General features: G+C 54.1%; 2 protein-coding genes across 2 annotated transcripts in view; both read right to left on the minus strand.

The window, feature by feature from the left end:
- Nucleotides 1–349, minus strand: part of POU2F3 (POU class 2 homeobox 3) — a gene marked incomplete at both ends in the record, with an annotated part of 42,153 nt that extends 41,804 nt beyond the window's left edge. Inside the window, one exon of the mRNA XM_082330872.1 lies at nucleotides 142–349. Coding sequence (XP_082186998.1) covers nucleotides 142–349 — 208 coding nt within the window. The remainder of the gene's footprint in view (nucleotides 1–141) is intronic.
- A 4,314-nt stretch (nucleotides 350–4,663) lies between these two features.
- OAF (out at first homolog) lies at nucleotides 4,664–16,408 on the minus strand (the record flags this gene model as incomplete). Its single annotated transcript, XM_082330886.1, has 4 exons — nucleotides 4,664–6,223; nucleotides 6,739–6,919; nucleotides 7,488–7,622; nucleotides 16,172–16,408. 4 exons carry the CDS (start codon nucleotides 16,406–16,408, stop codon nucleotides 5,949–5,951), a joined length of 828 nt encoding a protein of 275 aa, XP_082187012.1. The 3' UTR covers nucleotides 4,664–5,948.
- Between the last annotated feature and the right edge of the window lie 478 nt (nucleotides 16,409–16,886).

Raw genomic sequence — 16,886 nt, forward strand, 5'->3', positions numbered from 1 at the left:
AACCGACTCCGGCGGGAGAAAAGAGGAGGGAAAAGAGGGAGGAAAGGTCACAGGAATCAGAGCAATCCCATTTCCTGCCCAAGTCCACGGTCTCAGCTACGTGGTGAGCACCAGCCCGATCCTTCCTCAAGTGCTCTTTACCTGCATGCACAGACTCCAGGTTCACCATCCTGCTGGTGGAGGGAAATCCGCGGTGCGCCCAGCCTCCTGCCGTCAGCCCCAGGTTGCCAGGGGCTGCCAGTTTGCCCTCCCTCCTCTGCCACCCGCTGCCTCTCAAACCGGGCGTGGGTCCGCTCCCGAAGGGACCTAGAGCTCCATTGCCTGTTGCCATGCAGGGCCAGGTGAGCATGCGGCGCCGCGCCACGCCTCGCCCCACCTCCGGCTCCCTCGGGTGCCCTGACACCCAGCAGCCTGGCGCCCGGCCCATGCAAAAGCGCCCATTTGCATATTAGTAACTCGGGAATGGATGAGTCCCTGCAGCGCTACCAGGGCGTGGGGTGGGGTGGGAAGGAGGGAGGAAGGAAGGCAGTTTGCCCGCCCTCAGCTGCACCGATACACCCCGCAGCACCTGCCCGCTGGGCTGCAAGTGGGGGGCTTTGCGAGGGCTCCGCCATCAGTCCCAGATCCGCGTTGTCCCCTCGTGGACAGGCTTTTGGCTCTGCCTCTTGCCCTGCATGGGTAAGAGAGGCCAAGGCATCAAGCCGGGCTGGGCAGCAGCCACCAGCACCCAGAAGGGAAGGCATCCAAGCTGCAGGAACGGCCCCTCCAGTAAGCAGCCCTTTCACTTCATTTCTGGCCGCTCAGATAAACCCTGGGTTCTGCCCAGAGCGAGCCATGAGAGCAGCCTGTGCGGTTGAGTCTCTGCATCCCCTAGGTCTGGGCTGAACCTGAGTGATGCCATATGAAACAATCAGCACAAAAAGGGAAGTTAGGAGCAGAAAGGTAACCTGACTTGGCTAAAGACACAGGGCAGGGTTAGGATCAGCACATGGAGACTCCTCTTTCCTGACTTGTGCTCCGTGCGGTACGTCAGTCCCTCAAGAAGAGGAGAGAAGTGGCAGACAGCCTCTTCCTCCTCGTCCATGTTGTTTAAAGCTGCAGTATTTAACTGGCTTCCAAGGAAGCCAGGGAAAAAAATTCCCCTAATGTTGGCTTCTTTGGTAGGAAGCTGCCAGAGGCCAGGTCCTCAGCCTACGCTCTGTGCTGTGACGGGGACCAACAGTCACCCTGACGGACCCAGGCACTGCGGTTGCTCCCTGTCCCTGCCGTGCACTACCTTGATGACCCCTACCATGGCCCAGGGTAGCAGGACGCCTGCGTTAAATGCCTGAGCTCCAGCACTGCTCAAACCCCTCCTGAAAGTGTTAACACGCTCAATTGGTAGCTGCCAGGTACAAGCTATCACACATTCATCTCTCCCTGGCTAATTCACGTTCCAGGGCTCTCGGCTTTCCCACATACTGCTCTCCCTCCCTGGAAAGACAGGTTTCTCTGCAGAGATGGGTGGGTGGGTGGGCAGGCTCGTGAGCCTCACCTCCAACCCAGTCCGACGTTATGGGGCTGGAGTGCCTGTCCTCGGCTTGCATGGTCAGAGAGGACATCCTCAGGAGAGGGCAACAGGCTGGGAGGAAAGGGTGGACGTGTTAAATGGAACTCTAACAAGGAAAAAGAGGGGAAAAGTGAGGGGAGAGCTAGAAGGGGGAAAGCAGGGAGAAAGGGAAGTTCCCGAGTCAGACTAACGTTTGCAGGACAGGGCGCGAGGGAAGATTTCTGCGGGCTGCGTTCAGCGCTGCTCCAGGAAGCAGAAAGGTGACACGGGGTGGTTTGCGCAGGCAGCTTGTTTCGAGCTGCTGGAGGGGCTGGACTCCTGCCACGGATCCCCAGCCTGTGGCAGAGCCCCAGCCATTCAGGCCCTGATCCTCAGGGCGTTCCTGGGCAGCTGCTGGTCTGTTTTCTAGTGTTCTCGGCATGACCCCCACATCTGGATTTTCCCCATCTTGAAGACTGACCCGATCAGGTGTCTTCACTGTGTCAAACCTGGATTTGCTGGTGGCTTCCAGCCAGCTTGAAGAGCCTCTGGGGCACAGGAGAAAGGCCCTGGAAAGGCTGGGGACCACGAGAGCTCTCCTTCCCCCCACATCAGAGCACGTTTTGTACACCAACCGGGAGTTTCACTTGACGCCGATCTTTTCCCGGTGCTTTTCCCTTGCTCCAGAGCCGAGCCGCCCGTCCCGGAGCCCCAGGGAGGCAGGGCCCCCCCGGAGGCCCCCCCCGCCGGGCAGGAGTCCCGGGCATCCTCCGGCCGGGGATGCGGGCCCGGCCTTGGGCAGGGCCGCAGTGCCCTCTCCTGGCCCTGCAGGCGCTGCCAGATGCAGCCGGGAATCCTCCAGCCGCGCTCTGCAGCTGGCGGGATCTGCTTTTTCTGACCATTATTTTGTGGTCAATGGAACAGCAGGAAAAAATTAATATTTAGGCGCTTTTCTCCCCAAAAGGTTGTGGGAGCAAAGCCCTTCACCTGAGTACCCTTGGCTTCAGTGATGTGCTATGCAGGCAAGAGAGAATACAGCCTTCTTAAGCTACCCGAAACACCTCTGCTACCCAGGGAGAGAAAAAATAGGGGAGGGATCACAGCATCATCACTCCTTTCTGCTATGGAAATAAGACCACCTTCTCCAGGCAAAGGCAGATTTGCTTTAACTCTGTCCTGAGATGATCACTCCTAGATGCCAGCAGATATGCTGGTTTTTTTGTCCGTGGCCATCAATGAATGATCCATCCGCTCTCATCCTCACTGCATGCATGCGTTCCTTCACTCCTGCTGCCAATGTTTATTCCCCTCTTAAAGGAAGATAAGCTCTGCAGATAGATAGCACTTGATTTATGGAGTACGGCCTTTGGACGGGCCCTGAAAGCACGAACTGCAGAAAGGTATTACAAAATCCCCCACTGCTTTTTCCTAGCAGCAAGGGTTTATACCAGTACCAACTGTGCCTTCTCTCTATGCCAGGAAGGTCTCCTGTCTCCACCTGCAACAGCTGCTTTTCGAGATTGTTATTTCAGTGCATCAAGAAGAAAGGTTTTTCTTTGGAAAGGCAAATGCACTGCAGTGCAGTTCTCCTCTAGGAAGGCTGAAACCTTGCAGGGACCAGGCTGCAGAGCCGTAAGCCGGGGCACGGACCGCACGCATCCCCACCGCCGCCGCTCCGGCCCGCCGCGGGCTCCGCCGCCAGCGCCTGCCCCGGGCGCCCCTCGCCTCCGCCGAGCGGAGCCGCGCTCCGCCAGCACCCACTTGTGGAGGCCGGGAAAGCTGCACCGCCGGCCGTGCCCCGCCGGGCCCGGACCCCGGCCCGGACCCCCCACCCCGGGGCCGGGCAGCGCCGGGGCCGCGGCACCGCTGACCGCGCCTTCGGACCCCTTCGAGGCCCCTGCTGCACACAGAGAGCTCAAAACACCCTCCGACCTGCACTGCTGAACGCAGGTCCAGCTCGTGCAAGGCTCCTCCATCACCTCACGGAGCCGAGGCGATGGTTTGGTACTGCCGTGCACCATGCTGCTTTCCCGAGGTGGCCTGGGAATACCTCAGCTCAGTGCTGCCGAAAGAACCGGGGAAGGGCTGAGATGTCGCTGTGATCCGGGCACCCCAGAGCCTCGCTGCTACAAAATAAGCACATTCCAGCTCACCCAGCAAGCTCACGTCCCCTCCCAGCAGGCCTGTACTGGAGGTAACAGGGGAAAAGGGCTACACAGGGCTCCCCGCAGAAAGGCTCGCAGCCGCCCTGCAATCCTCTCCCACTCCGCCCACAGCCCACCTCGCCCCACAGCTGGATTTAACTCCAGCAAGCGAGGACGAAGTCCCACGGTGTCCTGCTGCAGCAGGAGCTGAGGCAGCAGAGAACACACCCCTGCAAATGCTGACCACGTAAGTGAAAAAGCAGCAATTTCAGCTTTCCCAGAAATTGCACTAAGAGGGTAAGTTGCCTCAGTGGCTCAAACGGAGAAGGGCCGAGGTTGCAAAAGTCCCATCTCTGCATTCACCACACTAGGGGGAATCAGCACTCCACGTTTCTCCCTCGAGCAGCCGCAGCTGAGCTCTGAGCTGGCCCAAAACTCTGCCGCCCTCAGCTCAGCTATAGCTGCAGAGGAACAAAGACTACTTTATCGGGGCTGCTGGACCCAGACAAGCCTCCAGCCACATGGTGCAGCTGCACATCTGCATAACATCCCCGCACGGGACCCCACCATCACTTGGAGAGAAGAGCAGGCACCAGCCTGCCTAACCCCAGGACCTGCTTCTACCGCTGGACTTTCACGTCACCAGAGCTCAGGCTCGAACCTTCCACAGTTGCTTGAGATAAGTCAAAGCTGTCTCTGAGGGGCTGGGTGGACAGCATGCTTGAGATGTAGGACCACGCTGCTAAGTGCTGGGGTCATGCCGAACAGCAGGATGTTCCCGCCCATCCATGGGTCTTCAATGTCCTAGGTGCAGGCTTGAGACTTACGCGTAAGGGAGCAACTCTTAATCAAGAACCCAAACAACCGGATCACACATAGATTATGATGCACAGAGAATCTTTTAGGCCAGGGATGCTTTAAAAAAATCAGTTTATTTTACCTTACAAATGATAAATAATTTGTTTTTTAAAAAAAAAAAAAATCATTTCAAGTGTGTTTTACTTCATGTTGCAATATTAAAATACCTTTCCCTTCTCCCCCCTTAAGTGATCAATACAAAAATAATTGTGACCAAATTCTTTTTTTGTCAAAAATTCTTGTATTTTAGGCAAAAAGGCACATTGTGAAGGCTTTTCACCAGGAGGCACAGGGGTTCACAACGACCCCAACAGCCTGTCTCCCCTCCCTGCTTGCTCTAACTTGAGTGGGAGGACACAGGAACCAGGCAGCACTCCTGCAGCGCTTTTTGTCGGATGCCCTCCAGGTATATACCAGGGCCAAGGTCAGCTTCAGTGTCATCCCTGTTTTACACATAGGGGAAACCAAGGCACAGCAAAGCAGTACAATTATTTAAGAGCTTCTTGTGAGTAGCTGGCAGAGTAGGACATAAAACTGGACATAGATGTAGAATGTTGTCTTCTTCAAAACGACAGGGCGAACCCACCTGGGATCATCCTCCCCCCTTGCAACCACAATGTTATGATGATAGTCACAAGTCTCTAGATATTTCTTTCTTAGTGGGAGAGTCACAGGACCAACACAAAAAGTTGGGCCTTCACTAGTCTAAACAGGGATTAATTAGAGCCCTAATTACCAGCCCTTTAGGAACAAAAGTCATTGCTGGGATATATCCCCCCATTATATCTTCTAGCCACAGGAAGGATATAACAGCCAGTCGGACGCTAGAAAAAGCTACAGGCAGGCTCTTGCTTTGGGTAGGCTTCGTACCTTCCTTGTTCAGGGTATGTGGTCCCATAAATCAGCTGCTTTCCCACTGGGAAATGCCGTTGTATCACCAGGAGGTGGCGAAGTCAGTGAAGGGGCTGCTTCTTCAGCAGCAGAGATGTTTGACAACCCAGGTCATCTGGACCATTTCTCTCCCGGCCCTGACCACTCATCAGGATGCTTAAAGCTGATAACTGATCAGAGCTGCCCCCTTTCACATCTGCTAACTCCAGAGTAGGGGAAAACACACCCCTCCCGGTGCTTCACCCCAGAAACCTGCATCTCCTGCTGCTTCCAGGAAGCTGGATGTCCTGGCAGCTGGCAGGAGAGCATCAACACGCAGTGAGCTGAGCCTGCTTATCACAGTATGAGGCAGCGTCGGGTGGGGAGGAACCAGAAGGAAAGGCACACACACAGAGCTCTCCTGGTACAAGGCACCGCTGTGAACCATATTCCTTCTCTGGAGCAGCCAGCTCCAGGAGGCCCTTAGCATCATGAATGGTGGCAGGAGGCAGATGAGCTGCCCCTCAAAAAGGTCCGGCCTGGCTCTGCTAGGTCTCCTCGTCCCAGAGACAGAGCTGCTTCTGCGGCACATAGTAATCAAAGGTGTAGCCCTTCTGGCAGCTGCGGATGCCACACTTGTAAGAAGAAACCTTGCCCCCAGCATCGCGACTCTTGCAGTACTTCAGCATGCACGGGTACCACTCGATGCTCAGCGAGTAGCTGCAAATGCAGGGTTTCCAGCGGTCTGCACACAGCTTGCAGCGCTGCAGGTCAGGGAGATCAGATGTCTGTGGCAGGACCTCGAACATGGAGCCATCCACCCCTGCGGGAGAAAGCGGAGAGATGTTGCTCAGGGCGCTGCCGAAAGGCAACGCCAAAGGAGAGAGCCACCAAAGCGAGCGTTGCTCTCTCTGCACAGTCTCCAGGACAGTCAAGGAGAATGAGGTCAGGCAGAGTGCATTTCCAGGGGCTGTTCGGACACGAGTCTGAATAGGAACCATGGGAGAAGAAAGGGCCCTGGGGAGAGTAAGCCAAAAGATACACAAAGTGTGTAAATAACATATTTCTTTTGAGCGACTGACCGAGTGAAAGGTTACCTTGAAAATACCTGCCTAATTAGGTTCACTAGGAGAGCACCACCAAAAGAAGTTAGATACGCTAACAGATTAGTGCAACGCGACATGCAAGCAAGCGATACACATGACTTATCCACCATAAAGACAGTGAAAGAGAAGCCAAAATGATCTGTGCTGATCACCAGAAACCTGGCAGGAGAGATCACAGCAGAGTGCCAACTTGCTGACAGCAGCAGTTCCAAGGAAACCGAAGGAAACTTACCTTTCTCCAGCCAGAATTTGACATCTTCTTCTCGGGTGTAAATTGCTTCTTTGGCCTCTGCACAGACATTGTGGATGTGAGAGCTCAGCTGGGCCCCCTTGCTGAAGTTGACAGCTACATCCATGCTGAGATGCTCCAGGCCCCGCACCTCCTCAGCCTGCCGCACTGTCCTGGGATTTTTCTGCAGAGGATGAAACAACGAAAACTTGAATCCTGGTTGCAACAACTTATTCCTTATAGCATGTCATGATTTCACACCAACATAAGAAGATGTGTAAATGGATGCTCCTCTGTAAATGCACCTGCATCCTATCTGGATGGAAAGCACTTTAAAAACTTCCTGTTGATGCTGAAACTGATGATAGTTTATCACTGCTCTGATTTGCCTGTGATGGTTTATCAATGCTTTGTTGTGACAGATGGTCCCAAATCAGTACTGACTTCATTGGGCAATGTGGGGCAGGGGTTTTCATGGTGATTGCTCTAGCCGTCCACTTACCCTTTGATACAGGCTAGGCTTAACTAAATCATGCCTCGTTATAGTTTATTAGTAGAACAGGATCAATACTATTGATGAACTTCATTTAATACCGAGTCCCTCAAGCAGAAGGGGTGGTCAAAGGTGGGTCTAATAGCTGAACAATCAGGCAGCTGCCTGGGAAGAGTATCCAGGCAGGACAGCTCTAAGAAACCCTGGATGGGCTGGAGGATGGAGCTGGCACTCAAGCCAGCTGCAGGGTGCCTCTTACCTGCCGCAGCTTTGCCATAGACTCGCTGGGGATGATCTCGTTGCGGTGAAGCCGCGTGACGAAGCAGAGTGCTTGGAACTGGCTCTGGCCCCTCTCCAGCTCCCCTAGAATTAAGGCACGGAAGATCTTCACCTCCTGGCAGAGATAAATAAACAGAGTGAGAGTCACGGATCTTTGCCATCAGTGAGGTGAACTGAGAAGTCAGGGTCAAAGAGAAAGGCTCCAGTCAAAAGAACAAAGTCAAAGGTCTCATACTTCTGCTACCTGAGCACAGGGGTGTAGTCCCAGGTTCAATCCCACCCAAAAGCCTGCAGCATAATAACTGGTGTCTGTGAAAAAATAAGGGTTTTCGCAATCTCGCTGTGGCAAGGACAAATCGCTGCCAGGTCACATCCCACATCCATGACTCCCTCAAACAACAGCTGGGGGTTTCCATCCTTTACCAAGAAGGGAGGCAAGCCTCCAAGGAGTCTCATTTTGTTTTGTTAAACAAATACCACATAGCCCTTATCTCCATGCATTACTTAGAGCAAGCAGTCCCAAATTTCCTCTGCTGCCTTCCCTCACTTGCTTCTGAGCAACTGGTATCCTGAAGAACAAATTATTAATTTCTGAACCCAACAGCATGTGGAATAGAAATGAAAGTCAAATTGTTAAAGCCAGAAGGAACCCATTATGATCAGCTGCAGCTGACCTTCTTTTCTGCCCAGGTCAATAATTTTGGCATTTTATATAGAGCTTCTGACATGGACTGTAGTCCATCTCCAAAACCAGCTTGGAAAACAGTCATATTTACCTTCACATAGACTCACAGAATACCTTGTTCAACAGCAAAACCTCCCTATGTCCTGTTCTGGCATAAATCAACACTGATTTCTATTCAGGTATCAATTCATCTGGCTTCAGGGGCATTTGTACACACTGTAGGAGTCCGCCATCCCCTGTCTTGGTGTCAGAGCATACTACTACAAGCGCTAAGCAGGTGGATCGGAACGGTGCCTCCTTCTCAGTATGAAGAGCAATTACTGCCTTTTGGCACCCACCCGCAGCCATCGCTCTTAACAACGTCCTCCACAGAGAGCTGGACAGATATTGGTGGCTAGGGACCAGCAAGTAGAAGCTATGCCAAGCTGCTAAGATCATTCCTCTTCTCCTGGCCTGCTGAGCTATTCCTGTTGTACAGCTCATAAGCTCAGTTTCTTCCAACCCTCTTTCTGCCCTGAGAAGAAGGGAGTCTCTCTCTTTTCTACAAACTCTAAGCAGCGCCCACACTGAGTTTTTCTGCAGACTAGCTCATACAGCCCACCATTTATTCCCTGCCTTCTCTTCCATGTCCAGAAGAGAAAAAAGAGTATGCAATTCAGTGCACATCTGGACAGCTGAAAGAACAGCTGCGATCTGGGATGCGTTTCCCTCCCCAGAACAGGAGAAAGGGTTTTGCTAGGTGCATTTGTTGACTGAAAACTCACCACAAGAGCAGGACATGAAGGAAGTTTGGGAAGAAAGAGATACCAAAAATGCTTGTGAAATTACTATGGAATCATTATTTTTTAACCGCTTTAATGGGGAGAATTCTCACTGAGACCTTGGCATCACTGGAACAACCCATGTTCCCATCTGCCTTTAGTCCAGCTGCCTTCCAGCTGAGCTCTTCTGCTGAGAGCTCCCACACCGTGCAAGGCCCAAGGATGAGTAGACTAAAACTAGTTAAAACTAGTGCTGACCCTGGCATATTCTTCAGCTGCGGATTTAATTTTAATTCACTTTGTACAATCAGCATTCAGTCTGGAAAAAGCAAACAGGGATAGCCATGTTTTGCACTCGGGCCGAAAACCTCTACAGGCAAGAGGTTAAAAACAGTGCAGTGTTTCCCAGGTTAGAGGCAATTTTTGTAAAACGAGAACGTGCTGACCAATTCGTTAATCCTTCTGATCTGCCTATTTAAGAATCAGCCTTCAGACACCCAACTTTCCTTCTTATGGCTGACACATAAGAGAGATTCACAGCTCTCACTGCCCCAGCAAATGGTCCAGAGCTCCCGACTGATCCCACACAGCTGCAGGTCCCTCGCTCTGCCTCCCAAGTCCAGAGCCCAGCTACCCCACCGAGCCCAGGCAGAGATAAGCTCCCTCCCAAATGGGCTCAGGTCCCAAGGCGCCGCTTCCACCGTATACAAAGGGTTCCTGGATTCCGTGACCCTGTTCAGTGGTGAATTCGGACAAAGGTTTTAAGTATTTGTTTTAAGTGTTTCCGAGTTCCAAGCACACAGAAGAGGAAGGACCAGATTTGCATCGTGACAATGCACCCGTGGAGCAAATGAACAGCTCTTGGGCATCGAGACAAGCACCTACTCCCCCCTCCAACCCAAGGCAGACACGAGGAGCAAGCTCGGAGTGCACAGGGTCACCCGCCACTGCTGTATCGCCCTCAAAGCACCTTATTGTGTGAATATATATGAACGCCTCCAGCTCCAGCCTTGCTCCCATCACACCAGAAAGCAAGTGACCTAGGGCTGCTGCTCAGCTAATCTAAATATTTATCTGCCTATCTCTGTGTGCTTGCTGATTTATAGGTCAATGAGTCCATGTAACCTCTGGTAAAGATCCCTGCAAAAGTCACCACTGAAAGAGCTCATTGGTAGGGGATGGAAGGAGGGAAAGAAAGAGAAAGGTGGGGAAAGGTGGTCTTGCAGTGGGGGAGGTACAGCTGCAGGAGGAAAGAACAAGGGGGAAGAAGATGGTAAAGATGGATGGGGTGGTGTCCCACTGCACGACCCATCCTTTCCTCCACCCCCAGATTCTCCTTTCTCAGAAAGGCATGGCTGATCTCCCTCATGCCTCCCCCCTCCTGCCCTCGGGCACACACCCAGCCAGCCCTTTGCTCCCCACTTGCCTGCCGCAGCCCCTTCCAGCTGAATCAGAAAGGCTCTGCGCCTGGCTGCCTGGACGGTACATTAAACATCAAAGCCAGAGCCAGATCTTTATCTAAGTCAGCTGTTCCACCAGCCCTGCTGATGCTGCTGCCTGCAAGAGCAACTGCCCCGGGCTGCCACCCTCAACGCCTGCCACATCCCCACACGCTGGGCTTGGGTCCCCCAGAGAGGGGGACATTTCTTCCCCCTGCATCCCCAGTGCTTCTGGCCCACATCCCTCTCCCAGCTCTGTCTCACTCCACCACACTGAAAGGAAGCGACTCTGGTGTGAAGAGGGCTCTGGTGCTGCCTGAACTCCAGGTGTCAGGAATTTCAGCACATTTGTTGATACCCAGGGAGGTGCACTGGGAAAGACAGGAATGGTCCGGGTTTGCCAGCACTGACATAGCCAGTGAGCCAACAATCAGCTTTAATCAAGTTGTTTTGTTCAAGGAGCTGGCTCCTATAGCGTGCGTTGTTCTGAAGAGAGAAATCCCACCTTTACCTGGCTCCGAGCAAACCCAAATCAACCCTTGCTGTGGATTTCAGAGCAAGGCTAAAACTGTGCTGCACACTGGCCTGTTTTCTGGGAGACATGTACCCTGCAGTGACCACTCTCTCCTGTGCAAGAAGTCAGTCTCTTCTTTTCCCCAGCCCTGCTTCACCTCTCTGTCTCAAAGCCTTGCTTGGCTTTCCCTAGCTTCCCGGCTCTCCCTGCCCTGGCTATACAACCTCAGGTGGAGCAAGAACCGAAGCCTGTCACATAAAAAATATGTCACGCTTCTCATGTGGAAAGAGCCACCGAAGTTTTTCCTACTCAGGGAGAGCCTTTCCCTCCCCAGCCACCCCACCTCTTTCCCACCAGCAGGAATAGAGTGAATCAGTGCCAAGGTGGGTACCCGGCCAAGGCAACAACCGGCACCTTTAATTCTGGGTTTCTGCAAAATTTCCCAGCAGGGAACAAGTCCCAGCAGAACATTGCCTTTGCAACGCGGGGACTCTCCGGATGAACTCATCATGGAGGCGCTGAGAATCCTGGGCCCTGACCCGCACTCGTGTGGCGGGTACGGTTACAGCTATTGTTTAGGTTTGGACAACAAACGCTTGGTGTAACAGAGAACAACCAGTTCTGCAGCCAGGCTCTAACCGTGGCACTGGAGGTAACTGCAGCCTTGGCTTTCACAGCAACAGGAGAGCAGCTCCTCTTTCCTAAAGGCAAAACGGAAATCAGTGCACCGAGCTCCCAACAGCCCAGGTTGCCTGCACCTACCAAAGGACTTCCAGCAAAGACTAGCCTGCAAGGAGGAGCAGGGAAATCATCGAACTGCTTCCCTCCTTGCACTGTCCTCAGCCAGCTCCTCCAGGGACTGTCATCTGGGCTGCGAGAACAATTCAACCTCCATTTCTAGGGTTTATCCAGTAGAGACTTACAAGCCTGTGTGGTCTAGACCTGATCCCGGCGTCTCGACATCATGTTGAGTGGAGCAAAGCAGTTCCCAGGGAAATAAATTATTTCAATGCCTTCCTCCCCGCAACCCATTCAACTTTCCTGCCAAATTTCTCTCCCCCAAGGATATCAGTGCTGCTGTGGGACCCACTTTTGTCTTTGCTGTCGCACGCCTGCTCTGAGTGGGGGGTACATGCAAAGGGGCCGCGCTGCTCGGGGCACTGGGTAACACTGGCACTCCCGGCCCAATTCCTTACCCTGTCAGCAGCCTTTGCTGCGGTCAGGGCCCTGCCTGCACTGCCCCGGCTGAACAGCTACAGCTGGCCAGCAAGTCATTGTGTTTGTACAACATAGAGAACGTGTTACTGCATCTAGACTGGGGGTCCAGCCAGCTGAGTTACCCTGACTGGGTGAGGATTATGGTTTTTAACCCTCCTCCTACTGGAAATGGCTAGAATGAAGACACTTTGGTGCATTGCCTCTTATACTCATGTATCTATAAAGATGAGTTAAGGATGCGCTGGGAGAGGGGGATAAAAAAAGCATATTTTCAGGAGCAATAAGGTTTGACCCTGATTCTGACAAGCACTGAGCAGCCAAAAATCCCCACAATGCTCTGAGATGCTTGGAAAAACGTCGTCCAGTTAAGCATCGTCACACTCAGCACCCACAACCTGAGGGATACCTAAAAGTAACTGTCAGAGACCACTTTTGAAACTGGATCCCACCTAACAAGTGATCTCCCTAAAGCTGTGGAGTGAGCAATGGGCAGCTCTGGCCATAAGGCAGGAGCTCAGCCCTCCAGCCCTGCGCTCAGCTGAGCAGGCCATCGTGCTGCCTTTGCGTGCGGTACGGCTGCCATCTACTCACGCTTGAGCCACCAGCTCGAGAGAGCGCATTTTTAGGTACCTCGCTACAGCTCAGGGTAACAAACACCACCACGTTTTAATGAGCCCACCCCATCCCTCCTGCCCTCCTAGAGGGTGCTGGATGACCTTCCTTTTATGTTTTTGGTATCTCTATAAAGGAGAAGAGACTGCTTTCCAAATTACACAGATACCACCTTTGGACAGATGCTTTCCTAGATCACCTGGTCATTTCGATGGACTCCTGGCATAAGGAAATTCTCAAAACCCCACCCCAGAATATCATGGAACATCAGCTTTATCAGCAAAGAAACCGAAAGGACTAGCACCGCAAGCGTTAAAATACCATTATCCATGCTTTCTCCCTTGTGTTTCCAACACAACTTTTCCAACAATCAAAAGGAAAAAGAAACTTTTCTATATCTTTGTGCTGACCTTGGAATAAAACCACCCACTTTGTTCTCAGGCCACTGTTTAACAACTGGCAAGAACATGCTATTCAAATTAGACACAACATTTGGGGCTGCTGTCCCCCCTCAAACTTTTTTGCAATACATTTTGTGCCTGACAGTACTACACAGGAAAAGAAAAAGTGTTTTCATCACGTTCTTTCAAACTGCAAGAAAAGAAATGGTCTACACTACTACGTTGCCCCGAAAACATCGAGTCCCAGTTCGGACTCCCACTGACCAGTCTGTGCTGCACTAGAGAACAAGGAAAAAAAATGGTGTGCTCTGAGGACAAGACTCCTTCAGGTTCAGCTCTGGACGGGAGGCAGAGGTGGAAGAGAAATGAAAATCCCACCTCTGTGGAAGACCCAACCACTGTTCAAGTCCCACCAGTGTCAGAGCAGAGCAATGAACCGTGATCTCATTATAACTCCTTTCTTCTCCAGCCCCTGGTCTAGCAGCAGCTCCTTGTCAGCCAAAGGGGAAAAAAAAAATAAAAAAAATATCTGCCTTTGGACTAACCCCCTGCAGTTTAAGCCAGAGAAGTGGAAAAATCGTTTGTGCAAAAACCCAGCATCCTGGCCACAGCATGACCACACAATCTAGCTTGGGAAAGCCAGATCAACAACCCCAGCTGCTTTTACCACGGCTAAGAGCCTTAAGACCTTCTCTCTGGAGAGGAGAAGTTGTGTAATGTTAGAGAGACGAGCACCAGAGCAGAACAGGGAAATGCCTGCATGCAGCCAGGAGAACAGGGCAGAAGGGGAAGCCTGGCCAGGCAGCTGCCTGCTCACAGCATTACTCACTGCACCGCAAATTCATCTCCTCGGTCCTTTACGTCTTTCTGGCTTTTTTCAGCTATTTTCCAGTAAAGCCATGAAACAGAGAGAGCCGGTACCCAACTGTTCTAAAACTGAAGATTAGCAATAGGCTTCTGCAAGTCTGACGCTTGCAAAGCCTTCCAGGGACCATCTCCTGTGTATTTCCAGCAGGAGCTGGGGGGATGCATGGAGCTAGGGATTTAACATACTGAAGTCAAGATACCTTCAGAAAACCCATCTCCCGAAGCAGCTCAACTACAATAAGGATAAGAGCAAGAAAAGAGCTAACATATACTATGTTTGGTTTGTAGATGAGATTTGAGAGCAAGCTCCCCTCAAGAAGAGTTGAAGCAAGTGAAAAATGCTGAAACCATCAACAGCTCGGGACACCAGAAGTCCCCAAGTCACATCCCAGGTTCCCAAAGGGCCTACCTAGAGGATCTGTAATGAGCTTGGATTTCCCTTGGCCAGGAATACGCTGTGATATGCAAGTTTGCAAACCGCAGGCTTAAGAGCCCTCCCTCCTTCTTTTAACTTCCCTCGTGTGCTGTGTCTTCTTGGATTTTTTTTTTTTTATGGTACTGCTTCCCTGCACGTGTGCTGGAGTACACTGAGCATGCCATCATGTCCAAAATCACTAAGGCTTCTGCTAGCATCTCAGAAAGAGGTGGGCTTGACCCTGCACCCTCCAGATGGAAGAGGGCCATCGGAGAGGCTTGCAAGGAGACTGGGACCAAAGAGCGTAGCCGAAAGGGGAAGAGGCAACAGAACAATCCCTGGCAGAAGGCTCCAAGGTTCGCAACAGGTTAGGACACAACACCTTCCTATCTCAGGGGTTTGAGCTTCCTCCTGCTATCAACCAAAGTCCACCTCAGCAAACAGTCTGAACGGAGGGTTGGAACAAGATAATACTGCCGTGCCACCTGGACAGCCGTGCCACCCGCACGGCAGCAACAGCTCTTCCCTGTGCAATAGAAAGCTTGCTGCACCCAGCCAGGCTTGGCACGCTCCGAAGAATGCCACGCAGGCCCAGAAGGTGCCATCTCCCGCTGAGAAGCGTGGGATCTTGGACTTCAGCTCAGCAAGTATCACCTCCCTGCAGAGAGGCCACCTCTCACATGCTGGGCCGGGAGGAAAGGCTCCCTTTACAGGAGGGCTGTTGTCAGTCCCACAGACAGCTGTTGGTCAAACGCTTCCCACACCACAAACTCACACATGTGCTCCCAAAGACAGCAGGAGGGCACCTAAGGAACTAGCTATACCCCACATGCATTGTGGAGGGAGGCGTGCTAGAGATACAGCAGAGTACAAACAGCCCCATCCAGGGGTCAGGGACCCGAGCTCTCCCCACCGCACAGAGACTCTCCTGCCCTGGCCCTGCTCCGTACCCAGTTACTGCTCAGCCTGCCACGAAGAACAACGCTACTCGCCACTCAGCAAAGAAAAACAGAGCTGCTAGGGTCGGCTGGGAGCAGGAAAGGCTTTGCCACCCATCCCCCTGGGATCTTTACTGCCTATTCTCACCACAAAGGCAGCCCAGGTTACAGGTGTAATGCCATCGGGGACAGCAGCCTGCCTAAATGGCTTGGAGCTATACATGTGAGAATTGCTCTGCAGAGACTGCGGACAAAGACCCCGACAGTGCTTGAAGGTGGATGGACTTTTCCTCTACATGTGTAAAAGGTCCCCCACCTCCTCAGAGACGGTTCTGGCTCCTGGACCCTCAGCCAGGGTTTTCCCAGGCTCCAAGCGGGTCCCAGGTCCGGACGGACCTCACGTACCAACATCACCAGCGCTCACCCCACAAAACACACGCGCCAGAGCCCTGACCCGATCCTCCGGCTAAGCCCATCTGCTGACCCGCGAGCCGTGAGGGCCAGGGCTCCCAAGCTGCAGCCTTTGATCGCCTCCAGCTCGGCCGGGAATCACCGTGGGAGACCGGCCCCGCAACTGGCGCCGTGGGTGATCCCGCCGCTGCCCTCCCCGGGGCTGGGGCACCTCGGGAGGGGACGGCGCTTTCAGTCCTTCTCCTCCTCCTCCTCGGGGCAGGCAGCGCATCCCCGCCAGCGAGCCCGGACCCCCGCCTCGCACCCCTGGGGCCCCCCGGCGCCTCCCTGGGATGCCTCCCCAGCAGCGGGAGCTGCCCGGCGCCGGGACGCGGTGCCGGGGCAGGAGCCGGAGGAGCCCTACCTGTCTGAAGTCGGCGGTGAGGGTGACGAGGGCGCCGTCGGCCGTGCGCAGCTCCAGGCTGATGCAGTCGGAGCCGCTGTCGGCCTGCAGGCTCTCCTCCGTCACCTGCCCGCCGGGCAGCCGCACCCGCACCCGCAGCTCGGCCCTGGCCGCCGGGCCGGGCGCGCCGGGCAGCGGGGCCAGCGCCAGCCAGAGCAGCGCGGGCAGCGCCGGCAGCCGGCGCCGCGGGCCGCGCATCCCCCCGCGCCCGGCCGCCGCGGGCTCAGGGCAGGGCCGGCATGGAGCGGTGGGCGGCGTGGGAAGGCGGCCCGCCGCGCCCCCGGCCCCGGCCCCGGCCCCGCTGGGGTGGCTGGGCGCGCCGCCCGCTCGCCCTTTTCATTCAAGCCCTCGGCGGGCTCTTGCTCGCCCCCCGCCCGTCACTTCCTTCCCCGGGCCCAGGGACCGGCCCCGCCGAGCCGCGCGCCGCCCCGCCGTTAAAGGGCCAGCGCCGGGCGGCGGAGGGCGGGCGCCGTCCCCAGCGGCGGCCCCTGCACCTACCCCGCTGCCCGCCGTTGGGTTGCGGGAGGATGGAGGGAAGCATCACCTCCTGCCAGCCTCGGGGCTCTCCCGCACTTGCTTTGTGTGGCTTTTTTTCCCCCCCTTAGGACACACAACTGCTGCCGTCGGAGGTACACAACTATCTACAAACTGCAGTCGGAAAGGGGAAGGGAGGGCA

This window comes from Platalea leucorodia (genome assembly GCF_965183815.1).
Source record: "Platalea leucorodia genome assembly, chromosome: 20".
In the NCBI taxonomy this organism is placed as follows: Eukaryota; Metazoa; Chordata; class Aves; order Pelecaniformes; family Threskiornithidae; genus Platalea; species Platalea leucorodia.